The 27107-nt window shown below is 40.0% G+C and overlaps 1 protein-coding gene across 2 annotated transcripts in view; it reads right to left on the bottom strand.

The window, feature by feature from the left end:
• Positions 1-2269: 2269 nt before the first annotated feature.
• pik3r6b (phosphoinositide-3-kinase, regulatory subunit 6b) overlaps positions 2270-27107 on the bottom strand; it is a 32672-nt gene continuing 7834 nt past the window's right edge. The window contains exons 4-21 of one of the 2 annotated variants that reach the window (XM_052139882.1): positions 26816-26920; positions 25720-25811; positions 25352-25420; positions 24974-25106; positions 24279-24348; positions 22805-22988; positions 22071-22215; positions 18301-18387; positions 16464-16851; positions 16261-16354; positions 10963-11082; positions 9110-9220; positions 8843-8957; positions 8119-8189; positions 7666-7756; positions 3109-3164; positions 2846-2949; positions 2270-2708 (exon numbers count right to left, since the gene is read on the bottom strand). In XM_052139882.1, the coding sequence (XP_051995842.1) occupies positions 2555-2708; positions 2846-2949; positions 3109-3164; positions 7666-7756; positions 8119-8189; positions 8843-8957; positions 9110-9220; positions 10963-11082; positions 16261-16354; positions 16464-16851; positions 18301-18387; positions 22071-22215; positions 22805-22988; positions 24279-24348; positions 24974-25106; positions 25352-25420; positions 25720-25811; positions 26816-26920 (2189 nt within the window). In that variant the 3' untranslated portion in view covers positions 2270-2554. The remainder of the gene's footprint in view (positions 2709-2845; positions 2950-3108; positions 3165-7665; positions 7757-8118; positions 8190-8842; positions 8958-9109; positions 9221-10962; positions 11083-16260; positions 16355-16463; positions 16852-18300; positions 18388-22070; positions 22216-22804; positions 22989-24278; positions 24349-24973; positions 25107-25351; positions 25421-25719; positions 25812-26815; positions 26921-27107) is intronic. The other variant, XM_052139884.1, reaches the window with a different exon arrangement.

The following is a 27107-nucleotide window of genomic DNA, read 5'->3' as shown; positions in this document are numbered from 1 at the left end:
ACCACTGGAGACTTATGTATTACTTTTATGCTTTTATTAAAATTTTGGTCACTATTCGCTTTCATTGTATGGACCTACACTGCCCTACAAAGGCAAAACGCCGTAACATCATGTTTGGTCAAAAATGAGTTAATGTCATTTTTGGGGTATTCAAGACCTCCTTTATCATGTGAATAAATATCGTGAGTCAATTTGATTGTTTTAACGAGAAATTAAAGGGCTATGACAACCGTAACATCCAAAACCATACGAGAAACCACAGCAGAACGCCGTAATAGTTGTTACGGCTCTTAGCCTTTGTTCCGGCACGCTGAATTTGAGTTTAAGGTGTTCTGACTTTGTTTCGCCTGGCATCAAGAGAGATGTTATGGTGCCGCTGTGATGTTACTGTACTCTGGCTTTGTCATACTGTCAAAGATTACCGCTCTTTATTGTCACCAAACCGCGTAACATACACCACGACACATCTTTGAAATAAAGTGTAGACTGCCGACTGCTTGTTTGTATTATTACTCTGTGATAGCGATGTGATAGGGCGATGGTTCAGATCTGTCAATGTCAGTGACAGCCCGGAGCTTGCTAAATTTAATCGGTGTCACGTAAATTAGCGCTAACGTTGATGCTGACACTCGCCTCACATCAGATGCTGAAAACCAAATATTAAATACGGAGGCATTCTACCTTTCCATGCAATCCGATATAATCCATAGAATATATAATCCATAGCAATGCACGTCATCTGCTGTATCCACAACAATCCATACGTGTTTGAGCCATATTTCCTTCTTGCAGGTGTTCACGTCAGATTTTACAGCTAGTTATCGCTAACGTCCGTACAAAGTAGGCTAACCTAAATAGTAAAAGTAATTCCAACTTTTTTTCGGTATACTCTGTCTATATTATCTCAGAATTAAAAAGTAGTAATCCAAGTCGAGTTCGTTGACTGAGCATCTTGAGCAGTTTGGTGGCCCTTAACCCTTTAACTGTCACCCCTCCCCCTTTTTTCGCATAGACATGAAAATCACTATCCAAACTTAAATGGTTGTATTTCAAGAATGCTTTGTCATATATACCTATGGACAAGTTGTGTTCCAAATTTTAGGTTGATATCTCAAAAAATGAGCTTTCAGTAAGATTTTATTTGGAGCAGTAAAAAACTTGGAATGAGCAGTCTCTAATCTCTAATGTATTGGTCCAATGTTTAATTAATTATTACTCTATATCTTGCATTTAAATACATATACCTTTGTATTCAATTATAATTAAATTCTCTTTATTGTGAAAATATTTATTGTATTTATTCATACTGTACATACTGTACTGCAAAGTAACTTATCTGTTATACTGTTTAACTGTGTTAGTGTTGCCGCACTATCCTGATCATTATAGCACTAAATAGGAACAACCAAATGTCTTCTATATAATTTAAAACAAATACCATGATGACTAGACCTTGGTTAGGTGTTCTTATAATGGATGTAAGTATGGTGAACAGCAAGTAAATATTGATTATATGTCAGTTACTGACCTTTTGCCTTTGCATGACTCCTGATTTTTGGCACATGATACAAAGGCAGAGTACATTAACTGCCAAACAAGGGTCAAAGGTCAATTTTGAGCTCAAGATTTTTTGCATACAAACATTTCTTCTGTATAGCAACTAGTTGTGAAATTTTGGGAGTCCTACCTATAATACTTTTGCCTGGACAAAACAGAAACTTTAAAGTCATTTTTCTCAGTTTCACACTCTAGTGAGTTAAGGTCTTTTGCTTTTGCAGGGCAGTACAGAATGGAGATATTCTTCTAAAAATCTTCGTAAACGATGAGCAAATTTTCGTTTTGGGGTGAACTATCTGTTTAAGTACTGTATGAACTAAAAATAACCTATTTTTACATTAGCTATTGTTCATTATTAGTTCATATTCATTCATAATGCATAAAATAATGTTAATATTTATAGCTTTAAAAATGTATTAGTATATATGTAGAAATTAACATTAACCAAGCTTAATAAAAGCTGTAAAAGCATTGTTAATTTGTAGTTCAGGTTAACTATTGTAATCGCAAAGTGTATTGCATTGTTTTTACTGTTGCATTGTAAAGTGTTACAGTACTTAAATTACTTGCACTGTATTTCCTATTTGCAAATAAAAATATGTGTATTGTATTTCTTTGACTTTAATTCATTTCAAATGACACATACAAATCAATGTGCATCCAAAATGCAATTTTAAATTTCAAAGTTTCATACAAACAGAATTTTGTCATAAACGTATAAAAGTAGTGTAAACAAGATATTTTAAAATGTGCATAACTGCAGAATGTTTCTCAACATTCGTACATTTTACAGATCAATCCTATAACAACATAAACCCATACACATTCAACAGTCTTTGAACAGTACATCTGTGTTCACAGGTTAGCAGGAAACCATGGCCTCGTGTGGCTGAATGTATTCTAGACTACACATGAAAAGAATAACTACACACGCAAACACTAAAAGGCCTCTGAGAGGTAACTAAGTGTCATAACGTCATGAATGTGTGCCATCTTGTCATTGTTCAATGCCACAGAAGGTGTTGATTGGCAGAGTGAGGGTCTTATTCAGATATTTGCTAGACGGATCATCTCCCTCTCCTAAACTGTACTTGGATTTGGTAGTTGCTTGATGGCAATATCCTGGATCCAAGCATGGAGAAACCTCAATACTGTGGGGAAGATGACAGGATGGAATTACTCTGTGTATACATTTCACCTCATTTGGGAATTTTAAATGTAACTAGATTATTACTCTGGCCATAGAAAATGTTATATATAGTAAGGCAATTGTAATATGACTTTTCACCTCTGCACATTTTTGAAGTTTCTACGTGGGTCTTTATCCAAACACACAGAGAACGTCCTTTTTTCCAGAACTCTGATATTGACACTAACTGCTCTGAATGAAGGCTGGAAGAAAGCATGATTTTTACTTCATTATTTCATAATATTTAGCATAAATATAGTAGTATGATCTAAAATAAAGAAATCAATCTGCTCAATAAAATGCTATCAGTCATTAGTCCCAAAATTCCATGTTTATAAGTGCCGTATGTCGTTTCTACTTACTGTGCTGTGCCTTGAAGGATTTATATCTTGAAAACTTATGTTGACACTATGTAGACCTGTAGAAACAAAGTTCCACATTATAAACATGGGGATTCACATCATTCTCTTGTTTCCTCATCAAAAAATGTACAGTATGAGCCACTGGTACTTATAATTGTAATACAAATAAAACTGATCAAATAAAAAATATTAAGAAATTAAAATAAATAAATAAATAAAATTGTTAAAAATAAAATAAAAACGTTGAGGAACCATAAAAACTCCCTAAACTGACAACTGAGCAAAAAATGCTCTTGATTCTGAAATAAACTTGGAGGAGCTTGGCGAGGTAATTAAGGCCTTGGCTCCAGGGCCAGATGGCTTTGCCGCTTACCTTTTTAGATCTTGTTCTAGTTTTACACAATTAGCATTAACCTTCAGTGACTTTAAAAAGACTGAAGAACTTCATTAGCTCTTTATAATTCAAGAACACTCTTTGCGCCTTGCACCACCTCTTTCTCAACCCAGCCCCCTGAAACCTTTTCATATTCAAATAGGTTTGCATGAGAATACACCTAGTGACATATTAACTCAAGAAAATGAGAAAACTGCATTCAATTTCATATTGTAATCACAAAGGCTCTGCAGCTTGTACAGAAATTTGACCCATGTAAATATGTACCAGCAGTCATTGGGTATTTACAGCAGCATGTCCAAAGGCTTTCAGCCTGACCTGTTGCTGTACACAAGCTCATGTATCTGATTCAGGGCCAAATCAAAGGCATGTATTCTCAAAAGAGCAGCGAGATTACAATATCTCATTACAGAAAACCTCCAGAGACCAGTAATACAATTATTTTAATTTATACTATTTTTAATAAAATATAATTCTATTATAATCACATTATATTATAATGGCCAAGCATGGCCACAGACGGGGAAAGGTTATGCAGGGAATGCAGATGTATATTATACATGTATATTTGTAATGACACTGCCAACCGAACAACCTTACAGGCCCTGAACAATTCTTGCGATTGAATTTCATTGGTTCGCTTATCAGTGCCAAAAGGGAGGGTATACAGTCGTTTTTTGCTGTGCATTAGTGCTGTGAAGACAGTGGCATGTGATAACGAACCAAATCATCTCTGTCTGAGAAGCACCAATTCAAATAAAATCTGATCAGGGGAACCATTCTACTGTGTAGACAATGAAAGATGTGTGTGTAAAATGCTAAACATCAGGTAGAAATGTCACAACCCTGACAGACCACTGAGATCATAGATAATAGATCATAGATGATCAAAGTTTGAATAACACCCTTATAAAATGCAAAGCAGACAACACATCACCAAAAGATGTGAACTGATTGTTTGACCACAGAACTGTGTTGAGAACAATAGTACAAAAATAAAATTAAAAAAACTATAAGCATTAGCTCATTTGAGCTAATGAGTGGAAGTGCGATTAAAATACCCATGAATTCAGAAAGTTCCCCTGCAGAACTGGGGCATTTAACGCTCACAACAGCAGACTGTGCAGGCTCAACTGCAAGAACAGCTTAAGGTGCTTCACACGTCAAACTGCACTAAAATATCTGCAGTAATTCTGATCTCACCAAAGATGCTCAGTCTAATTTGATCTCTGAAACTAAATTTACATTAGACATTGTAATGGTACATGTTTTTGTAAAGCAAAATGCATCTTCCCCCTGATGGCACAAACCATACAGTGCTCGACTAAAACAGTCTGTAACAGTTTGACTTTGACTATCAGAGGAAAATAAAAAATGTACCCCATGTCTAAATTTAAAGGTTCAACATTAACCATTTTCTCTTTGTGGTTGTTCCCAGTTCAGGTTGCAATCTCGTGAGGGACAGATGCCAAAAGGCTTCTGATCCCCCTGCATCAAGCGATATCAACGGATGGGCCCCGGATGTGGGAGATGGGTGCGAAGACAATCTAAAGGGGCCATTTATACCTCACAGCACTACACAAACAAAAATAAATATATGGCCTCCCAGTTGAGCACCGGAACCAAATTGTGCAACACCAATTGTTCTAGAACAGGTTCCACCCATCTCCCATACATGAACATACAGAGCACACACATTCATCACTTCACTCTCATGACATCTTGACCTGGTATAGACAGTAAAAGCCAAATAGCCAGGCTCAACCACTACACACCACGGAAAAAAATAATGGCCTAGATTCTGAAAGTACTAATCCACTGAAGATCTGGCCTGCCACTCACATATACAACATTACGAACCCGTTTCCATAAAACATTCATAATTATGGCACACATGACATGCACTATTTACAACTTCCTGACAAATTACAACTTCCCGACACCTTATTTGAAACACTGTAATGGACATGGGACATGTGCATGGCTACAGTCACACATCGATAATTTAATTACTAATTGCAAGCAAACTTGCCAACCAAATTTCAACATTTCCACCAATATATAAATTGAACCAATTGATTGTTGTTGGCATGGTTGCAAACCAGAGGGAGCTGGTTTTTAACACATCGCTAATAACAATGCAAACATAATAAGAAGTGGATGATATGAAGTTCAGACACATTTATCGATCCACTAAACACTTTGAAAATAGACATGTATCATCGATTGTGACTTAGCCAGAAAATCAAACACATTGGATCATTTTGAATTAGCACTGTGATTATTATATATGTCTGTAACGTGTTATATAGGTCTGTAATGTGATCTTAACTTTTACACAAGCTCAGAATTGTTACTTCCGATGCCTCATTCGATCCATGAGGAGATCAACTGAAGTTACCCTGGCCCTAAGCTCACTATAAACACCCACGCTAGAAAGACTGAAGTGATGGAGAAACCTCTACTTTGAATTGGCACAACAAATGATGTGACCCCAAAAGTACTCTTTGCATTTTGCCCTCGGGTCCAAAGCGGGGAAAACTGTAAGGCTAGGTGCCCAGAGAACTGTAACCCAGCACACTTGGAACAAGTGGCGTAGTGGCTAAAGCACAGGTATGTTAATCAGCAAGCTTAATCAGCAAGGTTGCTGGTTCGAACCCCACGGCCACCACCATTGTGTCCTTGAGCAAAGCACTTAACTCCTGGTTGCTCCCTGTAATAATTGCACTGTAAGTTGCTTTGGATAAAAGTGTCTGCCAAATGCATAAATGTAAATGTAAACAAGTAGAATCTGCACCTGAGAAAACAAAGACATCACTGTGTGAAAAACACAGCTTCCTTCTTAAAAAATGTTTGTCCACCTGAGACATCCTGCCATCCTCATTCTACCCCCACAAACTCCAGCTGTGTATATGTGAAAATGTAACAAAGAAAGAAGAAGAATGCAACTGTATGAGTTTGATATAATTTAAGAGGTCACGACTGGTATAATGGTCTCTTTCCCATGTCGGTAAAACTAATGGTGACAAAGTTATAAGGTCTTTGCCAAATACTGCATTATTCTGGAGGTCTGTCCCCTTCCTTGACCTACAATTTAAAAGAATGCCTGTATGTTAATAAGGTTAAATCCAAGGAAGTCAAGAACCCATTCACCCCCAAATTCTCATTGTTCAAAGGATAATACCATTTGGTACACAATGTTTATTCAGTCTGGATATTTAATGAGAGTTGGCAAGAAGCTCAGGGATTCTGTATTGAGATATCCCATAATGTCGCTGTATGTAGTTTCTATTTGCCAAGTCTGTTTCTCTGACTTCATGACTCTGGAATGTTTCTTTATTCTGAGGTATAACACAATGGTGGTGGCGTAGTGGGCTAAAGCACATAACTGTTAATCAGATGGTCGCTGGTTCTAACCCCACAGCCACCACCATTGTGTCCTTGAGCAAGGCACTTAACTCCAGGTTGCTCTGGGGGGATTGTCCCTGTAATAAGTGCTCTGTAAGTTGCTTTGGATAAAAGCGTCTGCCAAATGCATAACTGTAAATGTAAATGATCATATGTGAAATTGGGTTTGATTGAATTCTTGTAACAATGTTTTATATCCTACCTGGCAAATCAATTGTTATTATTTGATTTATTCTGAATTCTTCCAAAATCATTTGTGACTGGTAGATTGTGTTAAGATACTATTTGTTTCCGCAAGTATGAGACCAGGATAAGACCATTACTTAAGCTTAATGATCGGAGAATCCATGTACATTTACATTTATGCATTTGGCAGATGCTTTTATCCAAAGCGACTTACAGTGCACAACCTGGAGTTAAGTGCCTTGCTCAAGGACACAATGGTGGCTTGTTTTCAGATGCCACTTGGTTTGATAATTTGACATCAATTACATACATTTTGAAGTGTGGCTTAAGTGTCCAAACACATTTTGGGGCCAGTATATCTATAATAAGCACTGTCAGCTATGAGCAACTCATCTAACTAACATGTTTTTCAAAAGAACAGACATTCTAATGCTTATCATGTTTGTCAATGTTATTGATACTGTCTGTCTATAAACAAACCTGTCCAAAACAAATCACAATGCTGATCCTGGCAAAATATAAATGCGGCAATGACAGGGAGGTTTTAGAATTTTAAATATGTGACATACTTTTGGCTGTGCAGGACGGCATGACACTGATTAACATGCCACATGTCGTCAAAGACATTCGTCTTTCCTTTTCTCTGTCACTTATTGAGGCCTAAGAGAAATGTACACATCAGAAATAATGTATTATGCTTCTGTGGAGTAAAATAATATATTCATAAAGTGCACGTTGCTGTAAATTTGGCCTCTTGAATTACACCTTAGCATACATTTAAATTAGACTTTAATTATGTATAACTAATAATTTTCCTAGCTTAACTGGTATAGTGTGTTGTTAAAAATGTCAAACATACATGTACTGATATTGTACGGCTTGAATGCGTTTATTATTTTTAACACAGGTTTATTAGTCTCACAATAATATCAGCAGATCATTTAAAAATTCAAGTGATTTTGTATCAAATAAAAAATGATATGCATTATTATTAAGAGTAAATATATCCAGAAGTAACTCACCTTTCTATAATTAACCGACACAGTTGGACCATAAAATTCTTGTTCGTTGTTCCTTTTGTACCGTACTGAACCTTCAAGTTAAAAGGTATTACAAAATCAATGACTTGCATTCAGTAAAAACACATGAAACATTATTGGGTGTAATCTAATTTACAAAGTAATTATTTTGTAATCTTTTTTGTAAATTGTAATCTATATGTAATATAATAACTTTTTAATTTTAAATATAGATTCATCAGATTGCAGTTACTGACTTTCAATAAAGTTAATTACTTGGCTTACACATATAAAATAATATTATGTGGAATGCATTCAAAAAATTAATTATGTTCATATGTATGTCTGTTTGTATTTCTGTAAGTCATTGCAAGGGAGAAATGTCAACTTGATGTCAACTTTAGATGTGCTTTAGGGGTAAACATGGCTTGAAAACATACACAACGTGTTACATTGAGAAAATACAAACAAAATTTGGAATTTGTTGAGTGAAAAACAAACTTTTTTGTGAAAAGTGTTTTAGAAAGCAACGTAAATGTAAAGTAATTAGTAATTTGATTACTTTATAGACAAAATAATTAGTAAAGTAATGTGATTACAATTAGTATAACTGATTACAATTAGTAACTTGTAGTGGATTACTTTTTTGAGTAACTGACCCAACACTGATCACCAAGAAACGTTCTGAATCCATAAGTTGATAAATTGTTCAAACGCAGCACACTACCTTTAATTGTATCTTTAAATGTGGATCTGAAACTTTTGACATCGGGGAAGTCCATTGCGAGCTGAGACACAAACACTTCCTCCACTGTGTTGGTGCTGATGCCAGAGAAACAGATCTAGGTGAAAGACACCAAGGACATTCAGATTTTTTAAATCTCCACAATACTGACATGCTTTTGATGTCATGACATGCGAGATAATTTTCTTTTTCGCAACATTTATTCCTTCAAAATGACTTACAACATTGATTATATAGAGAAGATCTAACCTTGACAGAGTAGACGGGGAGATACACAGGATGTTTGCTGACACGTGTGTAGTAAGAGATGATATCTAGCAGGAAGGAGTTTGGGTCTGATGATTCACTCTGACTAGACTGCTAAAATCACAACGTTTAAGATTGAGGTTATGATGATCACTTAAAAAATCAAACTGCACATCAACATATAAATCTTTTACATGTACCAAAACAATTTCAAGCAAGTTCCCAGAATTCTGTGTTTCAACAGATTAATATAATGTTTTTTCCTTATATAATACTATAATGTATTTTATTTAAATGTCATTCCATTTTGAAACAGAAAATGCATGATGATACTCCCAAAAGACTAGGAAGATAGTATCAAAATCTGTCAATAAAATGTCCTGATTATAGCCAATCCCAAAGTAATACAAAAATAGCATTAAGAAAATGAAAAGTAATTAAGGCTTTTTGCATTGTGACATTATTTTCAGGACACTTAAATCACAAACATTTAAGGTCAGATTGGCTGCTGGCGGGCCCTTGAGGGAAACAAAAGGCAAGTTATTAATTACTACAGTATTGACCAATGCAAAATAGGTATTGTTTGAAAGCTTAGAAGCTCAAATTTACAATGCATGTAGGCATAATGTCCAAAGTGCTTTGAAATATGCAGACAAATCAGAAGTGTTCCGTTTTGATAATTTATGAAAAATGTTGCCCTGTACATATTATTGTAATCTTATCAAACAGCCATGTGTCATATGTCGTTGGAAAGCTCTCAAAGAGTAGAATAAAATAAGCCTATTTGAATTTCATGAAAAATAAACCGAACATAAAATATCACGTACCATTTCTTAGATCGTTAGATAATTGACAAGAAGCACAATGTGCACCATATGTACACAGCATCTGGCTATCTGGCACCTTGCAATCTGACTGAAAACACATTAGCTTTCCTGGATCAGATGACATCATTGGAAATTATGTAGCATCAAGGAACTCTAAACCAATCAAATTGGGTTCAGATCGTTACAAAAACAATCCATATTTGGGCAGAGTGATTGTTAACTGTTATATATGGCCACCAGGAGATAACGCCAAGTACATGACACAGACTCGGTGATGACACAAATGGCACAGAATGAAACTCATTCTGTGAAATATCATTACTAAAATCATGTCTGCATGCAATGTCAAATAAGAAAAAAATTAATTTTGGCTCAAGATTTTTGTAATTAATTTTACATTTACATTTATGCATTTGGCAGACGCTTTTATCCAAAGCGACTTACAGTGCACTTATTACAGGGACAATCCCCCCGGAGCAACCTGGAGTTAAGAGCCTTGCTCAAGGACACAATGGTGGTGGCTGTAAGGTTCTGTCCTTCTGATTACCAGATTACCAGTTATGTGCTTAGACCACTACACCACCACCACTCCATTTTTAAAAAAAATTTCTTAGGCTGAGAGTTTTAGAATGTATCATAATCTGTATCATTAAAAATGTTATACCAATGATGCCAAACACTTGACATTTCCTTGTTGTTTTTTAGTTATAAGCCTTTAATTTTGGGTATGCCACAAAAGGAAATCTCCTCCTGAAAAGAAAAAACACCCTCAGAGTTTAAAGTGTTAATTTCATTGTGTTGTCTTCAGAACTTTCAAAATAAGTATAGCACCATCACAGCTGCCTGTATGTTAAGTTACATGACCGAAATATAGACCACAGTCTCCATTCAAGCTCCGTTCAACCCAAAATTTGAAAAACGTGAGCCTTTTCTTTGATACCAGTATTTATAAATATGCAAAAGTACAGTCATTAAAATAACTAAACAGTTTATCAAGCATGATTCTGGAGTCACAAGTGTAATAATTACCATTTGGGCCAGTTTGAGAATCATGGCCCCTAAACCGTTGATGTTACAGTCATACCACGGATCCACACGTCCCAAGTACCCAGCCAGTGTTAGCATATCCTCAGTCACCGGAAGACCCTCCTGAAAAAGACATGTTTTATAGTGAGGTATTGTTGAGATGTCATTTTTCTTTTGGAGATCATTTTTAAAGGGGTCACACATACACAATATACACTTTATACCAAAACCTAACCTAACCTAACCTAACCCCCTGAGGTCTACTTATAGTGTAAGTAAAGTTTTATTTGCGGTTAAAGTCCTAATTACATTTTTAAGTACTATTTTGTGCCATCTCTCTAACCCATTTTTTGTTGTTGTGCCTTTGTTGTGACTCCTATGTACAGTCAGGTCCATAAATATTGGGACATCGACACAATTCTAATCATTTTGGCTCCATACACCACCACAATGGATTTGAAATGAAACAAAAAAGATGTGCTTTAACTGCAGACTTTCAGCTTTAATTTGAGGGTATTTACATCCAAATCAGGTGAACCGTGTAGGAATTACAACTGTTTTTATATGTGCCTCCCACTTTTTAAGGGACCAAAAGTAATGGGACAATTGGCTGCTCAGCTGTTCCATGGCCAGGTGTGTGTTATTCCCTCATTATCCCATTTACAAGGAGCAGATAAAAGGTTCAGAGTTCATTTCAAGAGTGCTATTAGCATTTGGAATCTGTTGCTGTCAACTCTCAATATGAGATACAAAGAGCTGTCACTATCAGTGAAGCAAGCCATCATTAAGCTGAAAAATCAAAACAAACCCATCAGAGAGATAGCAAAAACATTAGGTGTGGCCAAATCAACTGTTTGGAACATTCTTAAAAAGAAAGAAGGCACCGGTGAGCTCAGCAACACCAAAAGACCCGGAAGACCACGGAAAACAACTGTTGTGGATGACCGAAGAATTCTTTCCCTGGTGAAGAAGACACCCTTCACAACAGTTGGCCAGATCAAGAACACTCTCCAGGAGGTAGGTGTATGTGTGTCAAAGTCAACAATCAAAAGAAGACTTCACCAGAATGAATACAGAGGGTTCACCACAAGATGTAAACCATTGGTGAGCCTCAAAAACAGGAAGGCCAGATTAGAATTTGCCAAACAACATCTAAAAAAAGCCTTCACAGATCTGGAACAACATCCTATGGACAGGTGAGACAAAGACCAACTTGTAACAGAGTGATGGGAAGAGAAGAGTATGGAGAAGGAAAGGAACTGCTCATGATCCAAAGCATACCACCTCATCATTGAAACATGGTGGTGGTAGTGTCATGGCGTGGGCATGTATGGCAGCCAGTGGAACTGGTTCTCTTGTATTTATTAATGATGTGACTGCTGACAAAAGCAGCAGGATGAATTCTGAAGTGTTTCAGGGAATATTATCTGCTCATATTCAGCCAAATGCTTCAGAACTCATTGGACGGCGCTTCACAGTACAGATGGACAATGACACAAAGCATACTGCGAAAGCAACCAAAGAGTTTTTTAAGGGAAAAAAGTGGAATGTTATGCAATGGCCAAGTCAATCACCTGACCTGAATCCGATTGAGCATGCATTTCACTTGCTGAAGACAAAACTGAAGGGAAAATGCCCCAAGAACAAGCAGGAACTGAAGACAGTTGCAGTAGAGGCCTGGCAGAGCATCACCAGGGATGAAACCCAGCGTCTGGTGAGGTCTATGCGTTCCAGACTTCAGGCTGTAATTGTCCCATTACTTTTGGTCCCTTAAAAAGTGGGAGGCACATATACAAACTGTTGTAATTCCTACACCGTTCACCTGATTTGGATGTAAATACCCTCAAAGTTTTAATACAACATGGCGCCGCAGATGGCTGCCTCTGTGTGGAGCTCTCCAATTCTTTTGTTGTTTTTGTTAGCTTGTCCTGTGTTTAGCAATCTTTTACCAATCAGTTTTAACAGGGACGAACTGCTGAACATTCGGCAGCACATACTAGATAATCTTTTCCCGGTTTTTCAATATTCGGACGTTTTGCTGGACATTTTAGTTGGAGGCGCTGCTGTGTTGTTTAGATGCGCTACGAGACGCAGGCGAGGGAGACGAGCTGGCATGCTGGTTAAACTCCGTCAGCGCGGCGTTCGAACAGCACTGCCGAGCATTCATCTCGCGAATCTCCGCTCTCTTCCCAACAAAACTGACGAACTACATCTCCTCACACATACTAATAAGGACTTTTCAAACTCTGCTGCACTGTGCTTCACTGAAACCTGGCTGAGTGAAGCCATTCCGGACAGCGCATTACATCTGCCGGGCTTCCAGCTGTTCAGAGCGGATTGCATCGCGGAGTTAACGGGGAAAACGAGAGGCGGTGGAACATGCTTTTACATCAACGAAAGTTGGTGTACAGATGTAACAACACTAAAGAGGATGTGCTGTCCTAACCTGGAAGCGCTCTTTATTAACTGTAAGCCGCAGGAGTTTTCTTCTTTTATTCTGGTGAGTGTTTACATTCCTCCAAACGCGTCTGGGAACTTAGCGCTGCAACAGCTGGCTGATCAAATCACAGACACAGAACAACAACACCCGGACTCAGTTATTATTATTCTTGGGGACTTTAACAAAACAAATCTCACACGCGAACTGCCCAAATACAGACAGCACATTACATGCCCCACCAGAGACAGGAATATATTGGATCACTGCTATACAACATTAAAGGATGCATATCGCTCTGTCCCACGTGCAGCTTTGGGACTCTCTGATCACTGTCTGGTTCATCTTCTCCCGACCTACAGGCAGAAATTAAAATCAACAAAGCCAGTTGTAAGGACTATAAGGAGATGGACTAATGAAGCAGAGCTGGAACTACAAGCCTGCTTTGACTGCACTGATTGGAGTGTTTTTGAAGCTGCAGCTACAGACCTGGACAAGCTCACAGATACTGTTACATCATACATCAGTTTCTGTGAGGATATGTGCATCCCTACTAGGACATTTTTATCATTCAACAATGATAAACCATGGTTCACAGAAAAACTCAGACAGCTTCGTCATGCCAAAGAGGAGGCTTACAGGGGTGGGGATAGAGTCTGGTATAATCAGGCCAGGAACACACTGAATAAGGAAATCGGAGTGGCTAAAAGAAGCTACTCTGAGAAGCTGAAAAGCAAGTTTTCAGCTAACGACCCTGCATCAGTGTGGAGTGGCCTGAAACAACTTACTAATTACAGGACTCCTACCCCCAACCCTGTGGCGGACCAACGACTGGCTGACGACCTGAATGTGTTTTACTGCAAATTTGAAAGGCCCGATTTCACACCCCACATGCACTCGGACCTTCATTTCACACAACCATTAACACCTCCTGCAACCCCCCTCCTCCCCCCTCCTGCTACACTACCTGCACTCAAGATCTGTGAGAACGATGTGTGCTGTGTCTTTCGGAAGCAAAGGTCAAGGAAGGCTCCAGGACCAGATGGCATCTCACCAGCTTGCCTTCGTTCCTGTGCTAACCAACTGGCCCCCATCTTCACTCAGATCTTCAATAGATCACTGGAGCAGTGTGAAGTCCCATGCTGCTTCAAACGCTCCGTTATTATCCCCGTCCCTAAGAAACCTAAAATCACAGGACTTAATGACTACAGACCTGTCAGCCCTGACATCTGTGGTCATGAAGTCATTTGAGAGACTGGTGTTGGCCCACCTGAAGGACATCACTGGACCCTTTCTGGACCCCCTTCAATTTGCTTATCGAGCAAACAGGTCTGTGGATGATGCAGTCAACATGGGTTTGCATCACGTCCTGCAACATCTGGACAGACCGGGGACATACGTAAGGATCCTTTTTGTGGACTTCAGCTCGGCTTTCAACACAATCATACCAGATATACTCGGACTAAGTTAAACCAACTCCCTGTTCCCACCTCTACCTGTCAGTGGATTACCAGCTTTCTGACGGACAGGCAGCAGCTTGTGAGGCAGGGAAAATTCACTTCCACCACCTGTACCATCAGCACTGGTGCCCCCAGGGATGTGTGCTCTCCCACTACTCTTCTCCCTGTACACCAATGACTGCACCACCAAGGACCCCTCTGTCAGGCTCCTGAAGTTTGCAGACGACACCACTGTCATCGGCCTCATCCGAGATGATGATGAGTCTGCATATAGAAAGGAGGTTGAACGACTGGCTTTCTGGTGCAGTCAAAACAACCTATAGCTGAACACGCTCAAAACAGTGGAGATGATTGTGGACTTTAGGAGGAACACCCCAACATTGTCCCCCCTCACCATTCTAAACAGCACTGTGGCAGCAGTGGAGTCATTCAGGTTCCTGGGCACTACCATCTCAAAGGACTTGAAGTGGGAGATACACATCGACTCCATTGTGAAAAAGGCCCAGCAGAGGTTGTACTTCCTTCGCCAGCTGAGGAAGTTCAACCTGCCACAGGTGCTGCTGAAACAGTTCTACTCAGCAGTCATTGAGTCTGTCCTCTGCACTTCAATAACTGTCTGGTTTGGTGCAGCTACGAAATCAGACATCAGAAGACTACAAAGGACAGTTCGGTCTGCTGAGAGGATTATTGGTTGCCCCCTGCCCCCCCTTCAAGAACTATACACTTCCAGAGTGAGGAAAATGGCTGGTAAAATCACTCTGGACACCACTCACCCAGCCCACTACCTTTTTGAACTGTTGCCTTCTGGCCGGCGCTCAGAGCTCTGAACACCAGAACCGTCAGGCACAGGAACAGTTTTTTCCCTCAGGCCATCCATCTAATGAACAATTAAATTGCCCCATTGAGCAATAATTATGTGCAATACACAGTTTAATTTTAATTTTAATTTATATTTTCCAACATATCCACTTCTGCCATTACTTACATTGCTCTGTACATAATATACAGTTTTTTGTTCTTTATATAACAGATTGTATTAGATTTGCACTACGTGTGTGTATGTGGGTATGTATGAAGGTGAGTGTATGTACGTATATGTATAATTATTTATTTTGTGTTCTTTTCTGTTTTTAATTACCTATGTCTTGCTGCTGTTTTTGGTATTGTTTGTATTGTTGTAGACAGGAAGCTCCTGTCACCTAGACAAATTCCTTGTATGTGTAAGCATACTTGGCAATAAAGCTGATTCTGAAATTAAAGCTGAAAATCTGCAGTTAAAGCACATCTTGTTAGTTTCATTTCAAATACATTGTGGTGGTGTATAGAGCCAAAAAGATTAGAATTGTGTCGATGTCCCAATATTTATGGGGACAAAATTTATTAAACACAAAAGCTAGTTATTACCTGAACAGCTGAAGAAGGCTGGTCAGTGACTGGTATGTAATACAACTCCATGTTCAATCTCTTTGTGAGTAGAAGATGTCGTGCTTCTCTTTTTCTGGGTAAAACCATCAAATAAAATTGTATAAATAAGCATGGGTCCCTTAATGAAGAATTACAGTATGTGTAGGGTCAGAAAACAATTCCAAATTAAGAAGAGGCCTTACCTTATAGTCTGAAAAGTCTTGGCTAGCCGCCCTAGCGTTCTATCGTCTCCCATTACAACGACACGAGCGGTGAGGTTCCTTTCCTCTTTAGGGATGTTGTATCCTCCACTTCCTTTAATTGCCTCCATCATGAGCATCATTCTGTTGCTGCTTTTGGGCCATCTCACACACGGTCTCCTGTAGGAGGACTGAGAGCAGCTCTGTTCCTCTGGTCCACCCTGAGCTTCCATCATTAAAGAAGAGAACTCAGAGATGGGAATGTCTCCTTCTATGCCACTGTCCGTGGATATGGTTGACATGACAGAGATACGTTTCAAGTCATCTTCATCTAGATGCGTAGAGTTCCGGTCCGAAGGAACCATAAGTGCAAAGTTAACCAGCTCATTCCCTGTTGGACAGAAAATGTAAAACTAAAACACTAAAACTGGGTCTGTCAACCAGCACAAATAATTGCAGTTCTTAGTGCTACACTGCAATAATGAATTGGGCTGTAAGATTTTAATATTAGTTTTTAACTCTCCTTTAGCAAGATTTTAGCTGTTTTTAGCTAAATACTTGTAAGTCTTGTTTATCTAGCTAGTTTTAAATCTAGTTTGTCCAGAGAGTTTTCAACTATAGTTTAGCTAGCTAGTTTTTAACTATAGTTTGGCTAACTTGTTATGCTATCATAGCTAGATTTTAACTCATTAAAATATAGGCTACCCCGCAAATTTTTACATTTAGTTTAGCTAGCTTTTATCTCTAATTTAGCTACCTAGTTTGAACTCTAGTTTGGCTATAGAGTTTTTAACTACAGTTTAGATAACAAGTTTTTAATTCTAGTTTGACTAGCTTATTTGTTTAGCTACTTTAGCTAGGTTTTTACAACAACCTGCTAGTTTTACCTTTAGCTTGGCTAGCTAGTTTTAACTCTTGTTTAGCTTGCTAGTTTTTATCTCTAGTTTAGCTACCTGGTTTTAACTGCAGTTAAGCCAGCTTTACCCAGATAGCACCCACACTTCGAGAGACATCTCGGAAATGTCTGTTTTCACAAGGTAAGCCTTAAATCTTATTATCATCTGCTAAACATCATAAAAAGATCAGATTTACAAACATTCTAAATAAATATCTCAAAGACATCAGCTGAAGGTCTTATTGATATCTGAGACATATTAACATATACAGCATGTCTTATAGACATATTGCTGATGAGCTAAGACACCTTCCAGATGTAAACATACACATCAAATAGACACCTGGTTGAATATGTGTGATATCAGGGTCTAGTTTAGCTAGGTATTTTTTAACTCAAGTTTACCTTCCTAGTTTGGCTTGTATCTAACTTGTTTAGCTAGCTATTTTTTTGCTTTTTTTTAAAAAAGAAAGTTTAGCAAGTATTTAACTCTAGTTGACGATAGCAAGCTAGTTAATTAAGCAAACTAGTTCTAGCTTAGCTAGTTTTTATCTCTAATTCTAAAAGGGGAGGGGAGGGGGTGAAAATGAAAATACGAGGGATTTGTGATGTCAGCTGAAAAAGAAAGTCATTTTAAAGTTGGAGCAAGTTTTTACATTTCGATGAAAGACTAGAAAGACAAACGTTTGTTTTGTGTGGAATAACTTGCACAGGTAAGCATGAATTAAGAAATTAAATAGGGTAAAAATTGTATTTAATGTTGACTTTAAGCTTTTCATTAAGCTTTTAATTATAACTCTAGTATTCTAATAAAAAACTTGCTAATAACCAGCCAGATAGATAAACTGTACTAGCTACATTAGTATACTGTTACTATTCTATGCTGTACTACTTTTCTAAACAGATACTGTTTGTATTTATATAATCAATAGCACTTCAGCTCACATATGTCATCCTCTTTCGTCCAGATATTGAAGCTGACCTCAGGATTAGGCAGCTGAGCTTCTGCATGTGAGGATGGACACAACAGATCTAAACAGACCAAAAGTATGAGAACATAATTATGTCACAATTTAGTTCCCCTTCTGTCACTCACTGGACATTGTGGGTCTTCCTGGGATGCCAGACATACATCTGAACCTGAGAAAAGGCCAATGTCAAGTTGGCAGACAGAATTTGCATGCCCCGCCCCGGACATACGGGTATAAAGGGAAGCGGGGCAGCGAGTGCCAGTCAGAATTTTTCTTCGGATTCAAACGGTTGTGCAACAAGCAAGCTGAATTTCACCACTGTTTCACTCACCTCTGTCAGAGAGAAGCATTGCTGTTGGATCTACAGCGTGTTTCCAGCTGGCGTTCTCTCTCTCTCTGCACGCTGTGCAGTCTACACCCCTGGGTGCTTCGACAGCACTTTTCACTGTTAAAAGAGTGTTCTCCTCCTAAAAGAGTTTGATTTCTCTAAAAGAGTTTGAGTTTTCCACTCACAAAAGAGCAATACACAGCGGCGTTGAACGTCCTTTTCAGGACGTGTCTTTTTCAAGATGCCTTTCCGCCCATGTGTTGTTCCTGGATGCGGTCGATTTCTCTCCAAGACCGATGGCCACAGACGCTCCCTCGTGTGCCTAGGCAGCGATCACACTGAGACGGCGTTCGTGGAAGGCTCATGTACTCATTGCGAGAACATGACCATGGCAGCATTACGGTCGCGGCTCTCATTCCTCAAGGTGAATGCCACTTCAGCCTCCCTCCGTGTCACACCTTCTTCCCACAGGATTGAGGATGAGCAGGTTGGCGATGAAGGCCATATGGGGTTAAAGGCGGGCTCGTGGAGGGCATCTTATACTGCCCGTAACCGACCCCTCCGCTCGTCCGCTCTCACTACCCTGGACGGCGGGGCGGCCCACGGGTACACGGAAGTCTCCCAGGTGGATAGGGTGGTTGCGATCCACCTGTGTCCCGAGAACACCGCCACCTGGTGGGACCGCCCAGTACTGCCCTCCAGAGCCTGTAGGATGACGTCATCATTGACCTCCAAAGCCTACAGCGCCACCGGACAGGCCGCCTCCGCCCTGCATGCCATGGCTCTCCTGCAGGTCCATCAAGCAAAGGCACTTAAATATCTGCACCTGGGTAGTCCCGACCCCGACATGCTGCAGGAACTGTGCTCTGCCACCGACCTCGCTCTCAGAGCCACGAAGGTCACAGCGCAGGCACTCGGGTCCAGGTGCACCACCTCTGGCTGAACATGGTCGAGATGCGCGACGTTGACAAGTCACGATTTCTCAATGCACCGTCTCCCAGCTTGGCCTCTTTGGCGACACCATCGATGACTTCACCCAGCAGTTCTCGGCGGTGAAGCAGACGGAGGCGATATCTCACATCATGCCACGCTGGCACACAGCTGGCCCGGGGGCTGCGCAAGTACGCATTTCCCCCGGTGAGACTTCTTGCACCGGTGCTGTGCAAGATCAGGGAGGACGAGGAACAGGTCATCCTGGTGGGCCCTTACTGGCCCACCCAGGCCTGGTTCTCGGATCTTATGTTCCTCGCGACAGCACCTCCCTGAAAAATTCCCCTGAGGAAGGACCTTCTTTCTCAGGTACCGGGCACCCTCTGGCACCCGTGCCCAGACCTCTGTAACCTCCAAATCTGGCCCCTGGACGGGATGCAGAAGATCTAGTGGATCTACCACCTGCAGTTGTAGACACGATCAACCAAGCCAGAGATCCTTCCACCAGACAACTTTACGCCCTAAAGTGGTGCTTGTTCGTGAATTGTGTTCTTCCTGAGCCGAAGACCCGCAGAAGTGCGCAGTTCTGTCAGTGCTTTCATTCCTGCAGGAAAGGCTGGAGGGGAGGCTGTCCCCTTCCACCTTGAAGGTGTATGTAGCTGCTATCGCAGCCCACCATGACGCAGTAGATGACAAGTCCCTAGGTAAGCACGACTTGATTATCCGGTTCCTGAATGTCGCCCGGAGACCCTCCCCTGCCTAGCCTATTCCCCTCCTGGGATCTCTCAGTGGTCCTCACGGGCCTCCAGAGACCCCCTTTCGAGCCGCTTAATTCAGTTGAGTTCAAGGCCCTCTCCTGATCGCGTTAGCCTCCATTAAGAGGGTTGGGGACCTGCAAGCGTTCTCTGTCAGCGATACCTGCCTGGAGTTTGGTCCAGCACATTCTCACGTTATCCGCGACTGGGCTACATGCCCAAGGTTCCTACGACCCCCTTTCGTTGCTGTGTCCGGTACGTGCTTTGCGTATCTATTTGGATCGCATGCTTCCACGGACGGCGGAAAGGGAACGCCGTCTCCAAACAGAGGTTAGCTCACTGGGTCGTTGATACTATTTCTTTAGCTTATCACACCCAGGCCGTGCCCGCCCCCTTGCGGGTTCGAGCACACTCTACGAGAAGTGTCGCATCCTCATGGGCACTGGCCCATGGCACCTCCTTAGCAGACATCTGCAGAGCAGCGGGCTGGGCAACACCCAATATACCCATCTCACCCATTGTGAGATTTTACAATCTCAGGGTTGAGTCGGTCTCGTCCCGTGTTTTGTCAGGTCCGAGCCGGTAGAACTCGGTAACGCGGCACAACTGACCAAGTTGATCCAGTGCGCCTAGTATCCCGGGTTAGTCACTAAGCGTTGCTCCCTGGATGCTCTCCTTCCTAGCCTTCTGGCCTACAAATTCAGCGGAGCAATTCGCGTCCAGTCCCACTATGATTCACAGGTGCTCTGTACTGGTGTCGGGCTCTACGGGCTTAGTTCCCTTTTCAGGCAAACTCCCTGTGATGTACCCATGTCGGCGGACCCGCGTTTCCCTCGGGCAGCCCTGCTGCCCCGGTCGCCGTGCTTGTAGAGTCCCCCCTCTTTAGGCTGGACCTACCACCGCGCCATTTCCCACGTACGGCTTCACAACCCTCGTGATGTTACCTCCCCCTAGACTGGGCAGGATGTGGCCTCTGCAGGGTCTTTTCCTCCTGAAATAATAGGACTGCGAAAGACCACCTTCCCCGACGCATTTCATAGCATTAAGATAGCCCCAGCCGCTTCACGTCCTATGTGAGAGACATAGTGAGAGAGAAGGCCGCGGCTGCCGGGCTTGCTCCCATGCTAGTCATGTAGCACCTGTTCCCCCCCTCAGGGGTGCGGGGAAACTAAGGTCTGTATGTAACATCTCTTTGGGGGCGTTGGGGAGGGCTACGTGCAGCCGACACAGGTGCCTCTAGCACGCAGAAGCCTGCTTGCACCCGTCTCGACAGTTCATGTAACACGGTAAGTGCGTGGCGTTTTTATATGGGACCCCTTGTGTCACTTCATTCGACACAACGTTGAGTGAGTGACAGTAGGGGAACGTCATGGTTACTGTTGTAACCTTTGTTCCCCGAGGGAAGGAACGAGATATTGTGTCCCTCCTGCCACTGCACTAGACCTACAACTGTAAATGGCCGTACCTTATTTTCGGCTCCTCAGTGCAAAATCCTGACTGGCACTCGCTGCCCCGCTTCCCTTTATACCCGTATGTCCGGGGCGGGGCATGCAAATTCGGTCTGCCAACTTGACATTGGCCTTTTCTCAGGTTCAGAGGTACGTTTGGCGTCCCAGGAAGACCCCTTGTGTCACTTCATTCAACACAACATCTCCTTCCTTCCCTCAGGGAATGGAGGTTACAACATTAACCATGACATTTTTATGGCTAGTGAAGAGGAAGTCTCTATACCATTACTAACAGCAGGCAGGATGTCTTGGTAAATCTCTTCTAGTCTTCTTTTGTACTGATTATAATCAGAAGATCCCTCTTCTATTATCTGCTCAGTGATTGTGACTATATCCTGGAACTGCTGCTCCAGGTCTTCACCTAAATGCTGCAATGAACAAAAAGTCAAAGGATTTTCCAGGAAGGAGCTTTAAATTGTCCCAAACTGCATAGTTTTGCACTAATCTATACCATTTTTAGTGTAAGTAGTGTGGTTGTAGTTTCTTAAAATGAATTAATTTGTAATATCTTTCATATTATATCCATATGGTGGCTTTAAGCACAATGCATCTGTGACTGACCACAAAATCGCTATTGTCTAAAAGGGAAACAATGGCAATGCTCCAGGTCACAGTATATGACTAGGCTCAGATGGAATGAAGATTTATTTCACAGTTTCTGCACTGATTTTGGGGGAAAATCTGTGGGATTATGCACAATGGTTTAATTTTTTTTTAAATGTTTTAAACAGATTTAATATTCTTATACAAAACAGGCACTAAATTAACATGCAATGAGTAAATGATCATTAGAACATTTTATTTGACAGGTGTTTAAATTACGCAGCAATCAATCTGTGAGCTTTTTGTGGAGTTCTGTTGGCACAGATATCCTGTTCATGACTCTTGGAAGTGCAGTTACATTGATTATAAATTAAAGAATGTATACTGTACTTGGGTATTTACACAAACACACACCTCTAGAGCCTGTGTGAGCTGGCCAATGTGACACTGCTTTCCTAGTCCAGCAAGCATTGTGTGTAGTATAACCCTGCGCTTGTAGATCAATGTGTCTCCACTGTGGTCTGTACTCTCCACGTCAGCTTTGAGTGTGCTCAGCAGAGACAGAGGGAAGACAGCAGGATCCATAAACACAAACACCCTAATAAAAGACAGAGAGGGAGTGAGACATAGATCTCATATACTTACAAGCCCTCACAAACATTCACACTCTTTGAATTTCTCCCATTTCTGCTACTTTTCTTTCAATTTAAATGGATATTTCACCCCAAAATGAAAATGTTCTCATCATTTAAAAACCCTCATGCCATTCCAGATGTCTATGACAGTCTTTCTTCTACAGAACACAACTAATAATTTTTAGAAGAATATCTCAGCTCTGTAGATCCAAGTGAATGGTGGTCAGGACTTTGAAGCTCCATAAATCACATAAAGGCTACATAAAAGTAATACATAAGACTCCAGCAGTTAAATGTCCGTCTTCTGAAGCAATATAAAAGTCAATTTTAAGTCCTTTTTTAATATCAATCTGCACTTCCACTTTCACATTTTGAAAGTGAATGTGAAAGTGGTATTTAAATATTGATCTGTTTCTCACCCAAAGCGATTGCATTGCTTCAGAAGATATATCTTAAACCACTGGAGTCGTATGGATTCATATTTATGCTGAAATGCAAGGGCGTACATTTTGCATGAAACAAAGGGTTTATCTCCCCTCCCCTCCCCCATGGAATTTACGCCCCTGGCAAATCGACGTGTGTTTTTCACGAGTTTATACATTTTAGTCTTAAATCAATTGTTTATGAGTCTGTGTCGAGATTTTTGAGACTCTCTGCTATGCTGTGCTGTAAATGTATAAGGAAAGGTATTCAAATAAGCCTAGCTGGGTATGAAATCTATCCTGTTTATATTTTTTTCTATTGTGTATTCTTGTATTGCTCTTTTATTGTAATGGTGCAAAATAAGCCAACAAAACCAAAATAAGTCCATATGCTCAACATTGTAAGTTATTATTACAATTTATAGACTAGTGCAATACAAATGCATAACAATTAATTTTGCACAGACACTTTCTTCTTGTGAAGGGCCCAGTTACGCCTTCATTCTAATGAGTTTCACATCACTGATATCAAAATGGAACCTTCCACACACCAGAAGCAGTGTGGCATTTCAGAGAATGGTACTGAAAACAGCAACATGAGTCACCATGGTTTGACCCACTGGCCAATGTTGGAAAATCATGTAGGTAGAATTTATATATGCTTTAGATAGAATGGTCATTAAGAATACAGTAGGCTAACAATTTCAAAACATTATTATAGGGAAGTAATAATAATGGAATAATAAATGACAGCAGGTGTAGAGGTGGACAGCACCATACATTTATTGACAATGAAGGGAACATTAATAGTCAGGCCTAATACCTACTTACTTCTCATAGAATGGATAAAGTTCATTACGAAGATTGTGTTCAGCAGTGATCCTCCTTTGATACAGCATTCCTGGAACACATTGATTGAACGCAATCACTTTGATTAGTGATTTAAGACCACACAGATTCTGCACCTGCAGAATTCCACAGAAAGCTGTGCAGACTTTCGCAGTATTCAAACATTCCCATCCTTAACAAAGTTCGACACATTTTCCTCCACATGCATTTTCTTTTAAGCTGAAAGTAATTTTTGCGACACCAGATGGAATTGCAAAAAATAAAAGATGCTTTTAAAACAGCTTTCTGAACACGCCCCTCGTCTGCAGTTGTTCCAACAGTCAGACAGTCCCGCCCACAACTCATGCCATTGGTTGAGTAACGTTGTTGGGGCGGGTCTAAACGGGACACTCAAAACAAACACAGGAATTCTCATTGCGCCACAGAGAAACAAGAGAAAATGAACTGTTGTCTCTTTGTTTTAAGCAGGGATTGGAGAAAGTATTTAAACACTGAAAAAGTTACTTTCTTCAGCTTTAACTAAGAATTGTGTCTAATTTGTTTATGCTTTCAACTACCAACAAGACAAGAGCTCCTACTCGCAGTCAAATCAGTATACCATTTAGTTGGACACATTGACAGCATCCCAGATAGAGACTAGATTTCTACTGATTTCTACTGTATGTATACTTTATTACCTGGTGTGGTTTGCTCCATTTTCATCTGTCTTGCATAGTTGAGGGCTATTGCACAGTAGGGCATAGGCAACATAACTAAATTTTTTAGGCACACATATATCCTGTGATAGAGGTTGTCTGGAATAAAAACAGACTGCAATAAAGCAGAGAACTTGATGAGCAACATGCACCTCTCATGGATAAAAAAACAACAACATACCATACATGTTGATTTACAGTAAATATTTACAAGGAACTGCTCTTAAAATAACAAGTATGCCTGGAACCAGGTTACAAATGAATTCTATATCACTGACTGGAAACAACAACAAAACAAACACAGCAGTGGCAGATGCTGTTTAGTTGATGTGTGGGGAAAAATGAAGGAAGAAAACTGACCTGTAAGACTGTGTAGGCAAGTGTGTGAAGCAAAGGAATAATGCGGATCTTGGAATCAATTCTCTCTGCCTGAAGAAAAAGAATGAATAAATAAATAATCAGTTAATCTTTTAAAGTTACAACTACACCACAACTCAGTTACTCAGCTCTGAATGCAAAACCATTGTATGTGCTTCCTAGATCTTTATATCTAAGAACGCCATCATGCCTTTGAATGCATAAAGGTACATGTGTTTTTTTTAACAAAGTCCTTCTTAAAATGGTTTATTACAATAGGAAAAGCCACATATTGACCACACATGGGTTTCAATGCACTTTCCTCCAGGATCATGACATCTATAGCTTGAAAGAACAACTAGGGGTCAAACCTTCTCAAGCTCTTTTATCAGGACATTCAGCAGAGGGCCACAGATAGATGGATTTCTCTCCACCCTGTTATGAAGTGTCCATCTCAACATCCCTACAGAACACATAAAAAAAAAACTTTAATGTGTTTTTAGTAGCCTTAAAGTGCAAAACTGAACAAGAATCATTCAAGCAGGTTCTGATGTCCTGCCAGGCATTAAAAAAGTAAATAGCCGTCAAACATTTATTTTTGGCTCACATTTATAACCAGGGCAAAGACTGTAGATTAAAAAAATAAATAAAAAAAATAAACATTTAGCTTCCCTTCAATAGTCATTACCCTTACTTAATGGAATTAGGGTCAAGTCAGTTTCATTCAACATAATTAAGTTGGATGAGGTCAAATCTATGTACTACAGCAGTTTTAACTCAACTTTATTAGGTTTGCCCAACTTAAGTTACTTATGTTTAATTTAATACATTTTCTTAATGTTGGCCCAACTCAATTTATTTAATAAATCATTACTATATTAGAACTTAGCACTTATTTGTATTAGTAAATTAGTCAGTTGACCAGATGTAAAGACAGTGAAACATGTCATTTAAATTGCAACTGCTTACTAAGCTGATCAGCACAGCACTGAAATAAACTTCACGTCCATCCTCAAACTACACCACCGTGGTAACCACCAAATCTCACACTCTTTTTAAAAAGTATGTTGTGAATACAGTTACAGCTGAAGAGCGTTGTTAGGCACAACGTGAAATGGAAGAAGTGCTTAGTTGCTTTTATAAAATGGTCACCACATAAAAAACAAATTAAGGACACAATTGTTCATTAAAATTTTATATTTTGTAAGTAATGTCAATAAATGCATACTTTCACTAAAAAATATAGTCCCATAACGGTCAGCCATGTGTGATGTGGAGAGATAAAAAACAGAAGTTCCGTGAAGAGGAAAGAACCTTTGCTTTGTCATGAATAAAGCACGGCTGTTGACCAATCAGCATCCAGGACCGGAACTATCCATTTTATAATTGGACAGAATACAATATTCTAGAATTGTGTTGCTTAAAGATTGTTGGTTTTAAAGACAGGTACATTCGAAACACAAGTACCTTTATTGCAGGCTGACCCAGCCTGAGGTTCACAGTCCAGTTCTCTGAGGATGGTGTGGACATTGTGATATAGACTAGACTCCACAATCGAGGAGACACCACCAACTGCAAAACAGTTCACACACTCTGTTTAATTAAAAAATCAGATGTTTGAAAACATCAGTCTTGAATTAGCAGTTTTAGACTAGTGAAAATAGCACAATTCTGTATTTAGTAGTACACTATAGTGCTAATTTTGTGATAACATGTCCCAATTGTAGCCAACAGCTAAAATGGTAATAAATAATAATAT

This window comes from Xyrauchen texanus, chromosome 12 (genome assembly GCF_025860055.1).
Source record: "Xyrauchen texanus isolate HMW12.3.18 chromosome 12, RBS_HiC_50CHRs, whole genome shotgun sequence".
Classification (NCBI taxonomy): domain Eukaryota; kingdom Metazoa; phylum Chordata; class Actinopteri; order Cypriniformes; family Catostomidae; genus Xyrauchen; species Xyrauchen texanus.
The sequence above is the reverse complement of the archived record's forward strand: the minus strand, read 5'-3'. Positions and strand labels throughout refer to the sequence as shown.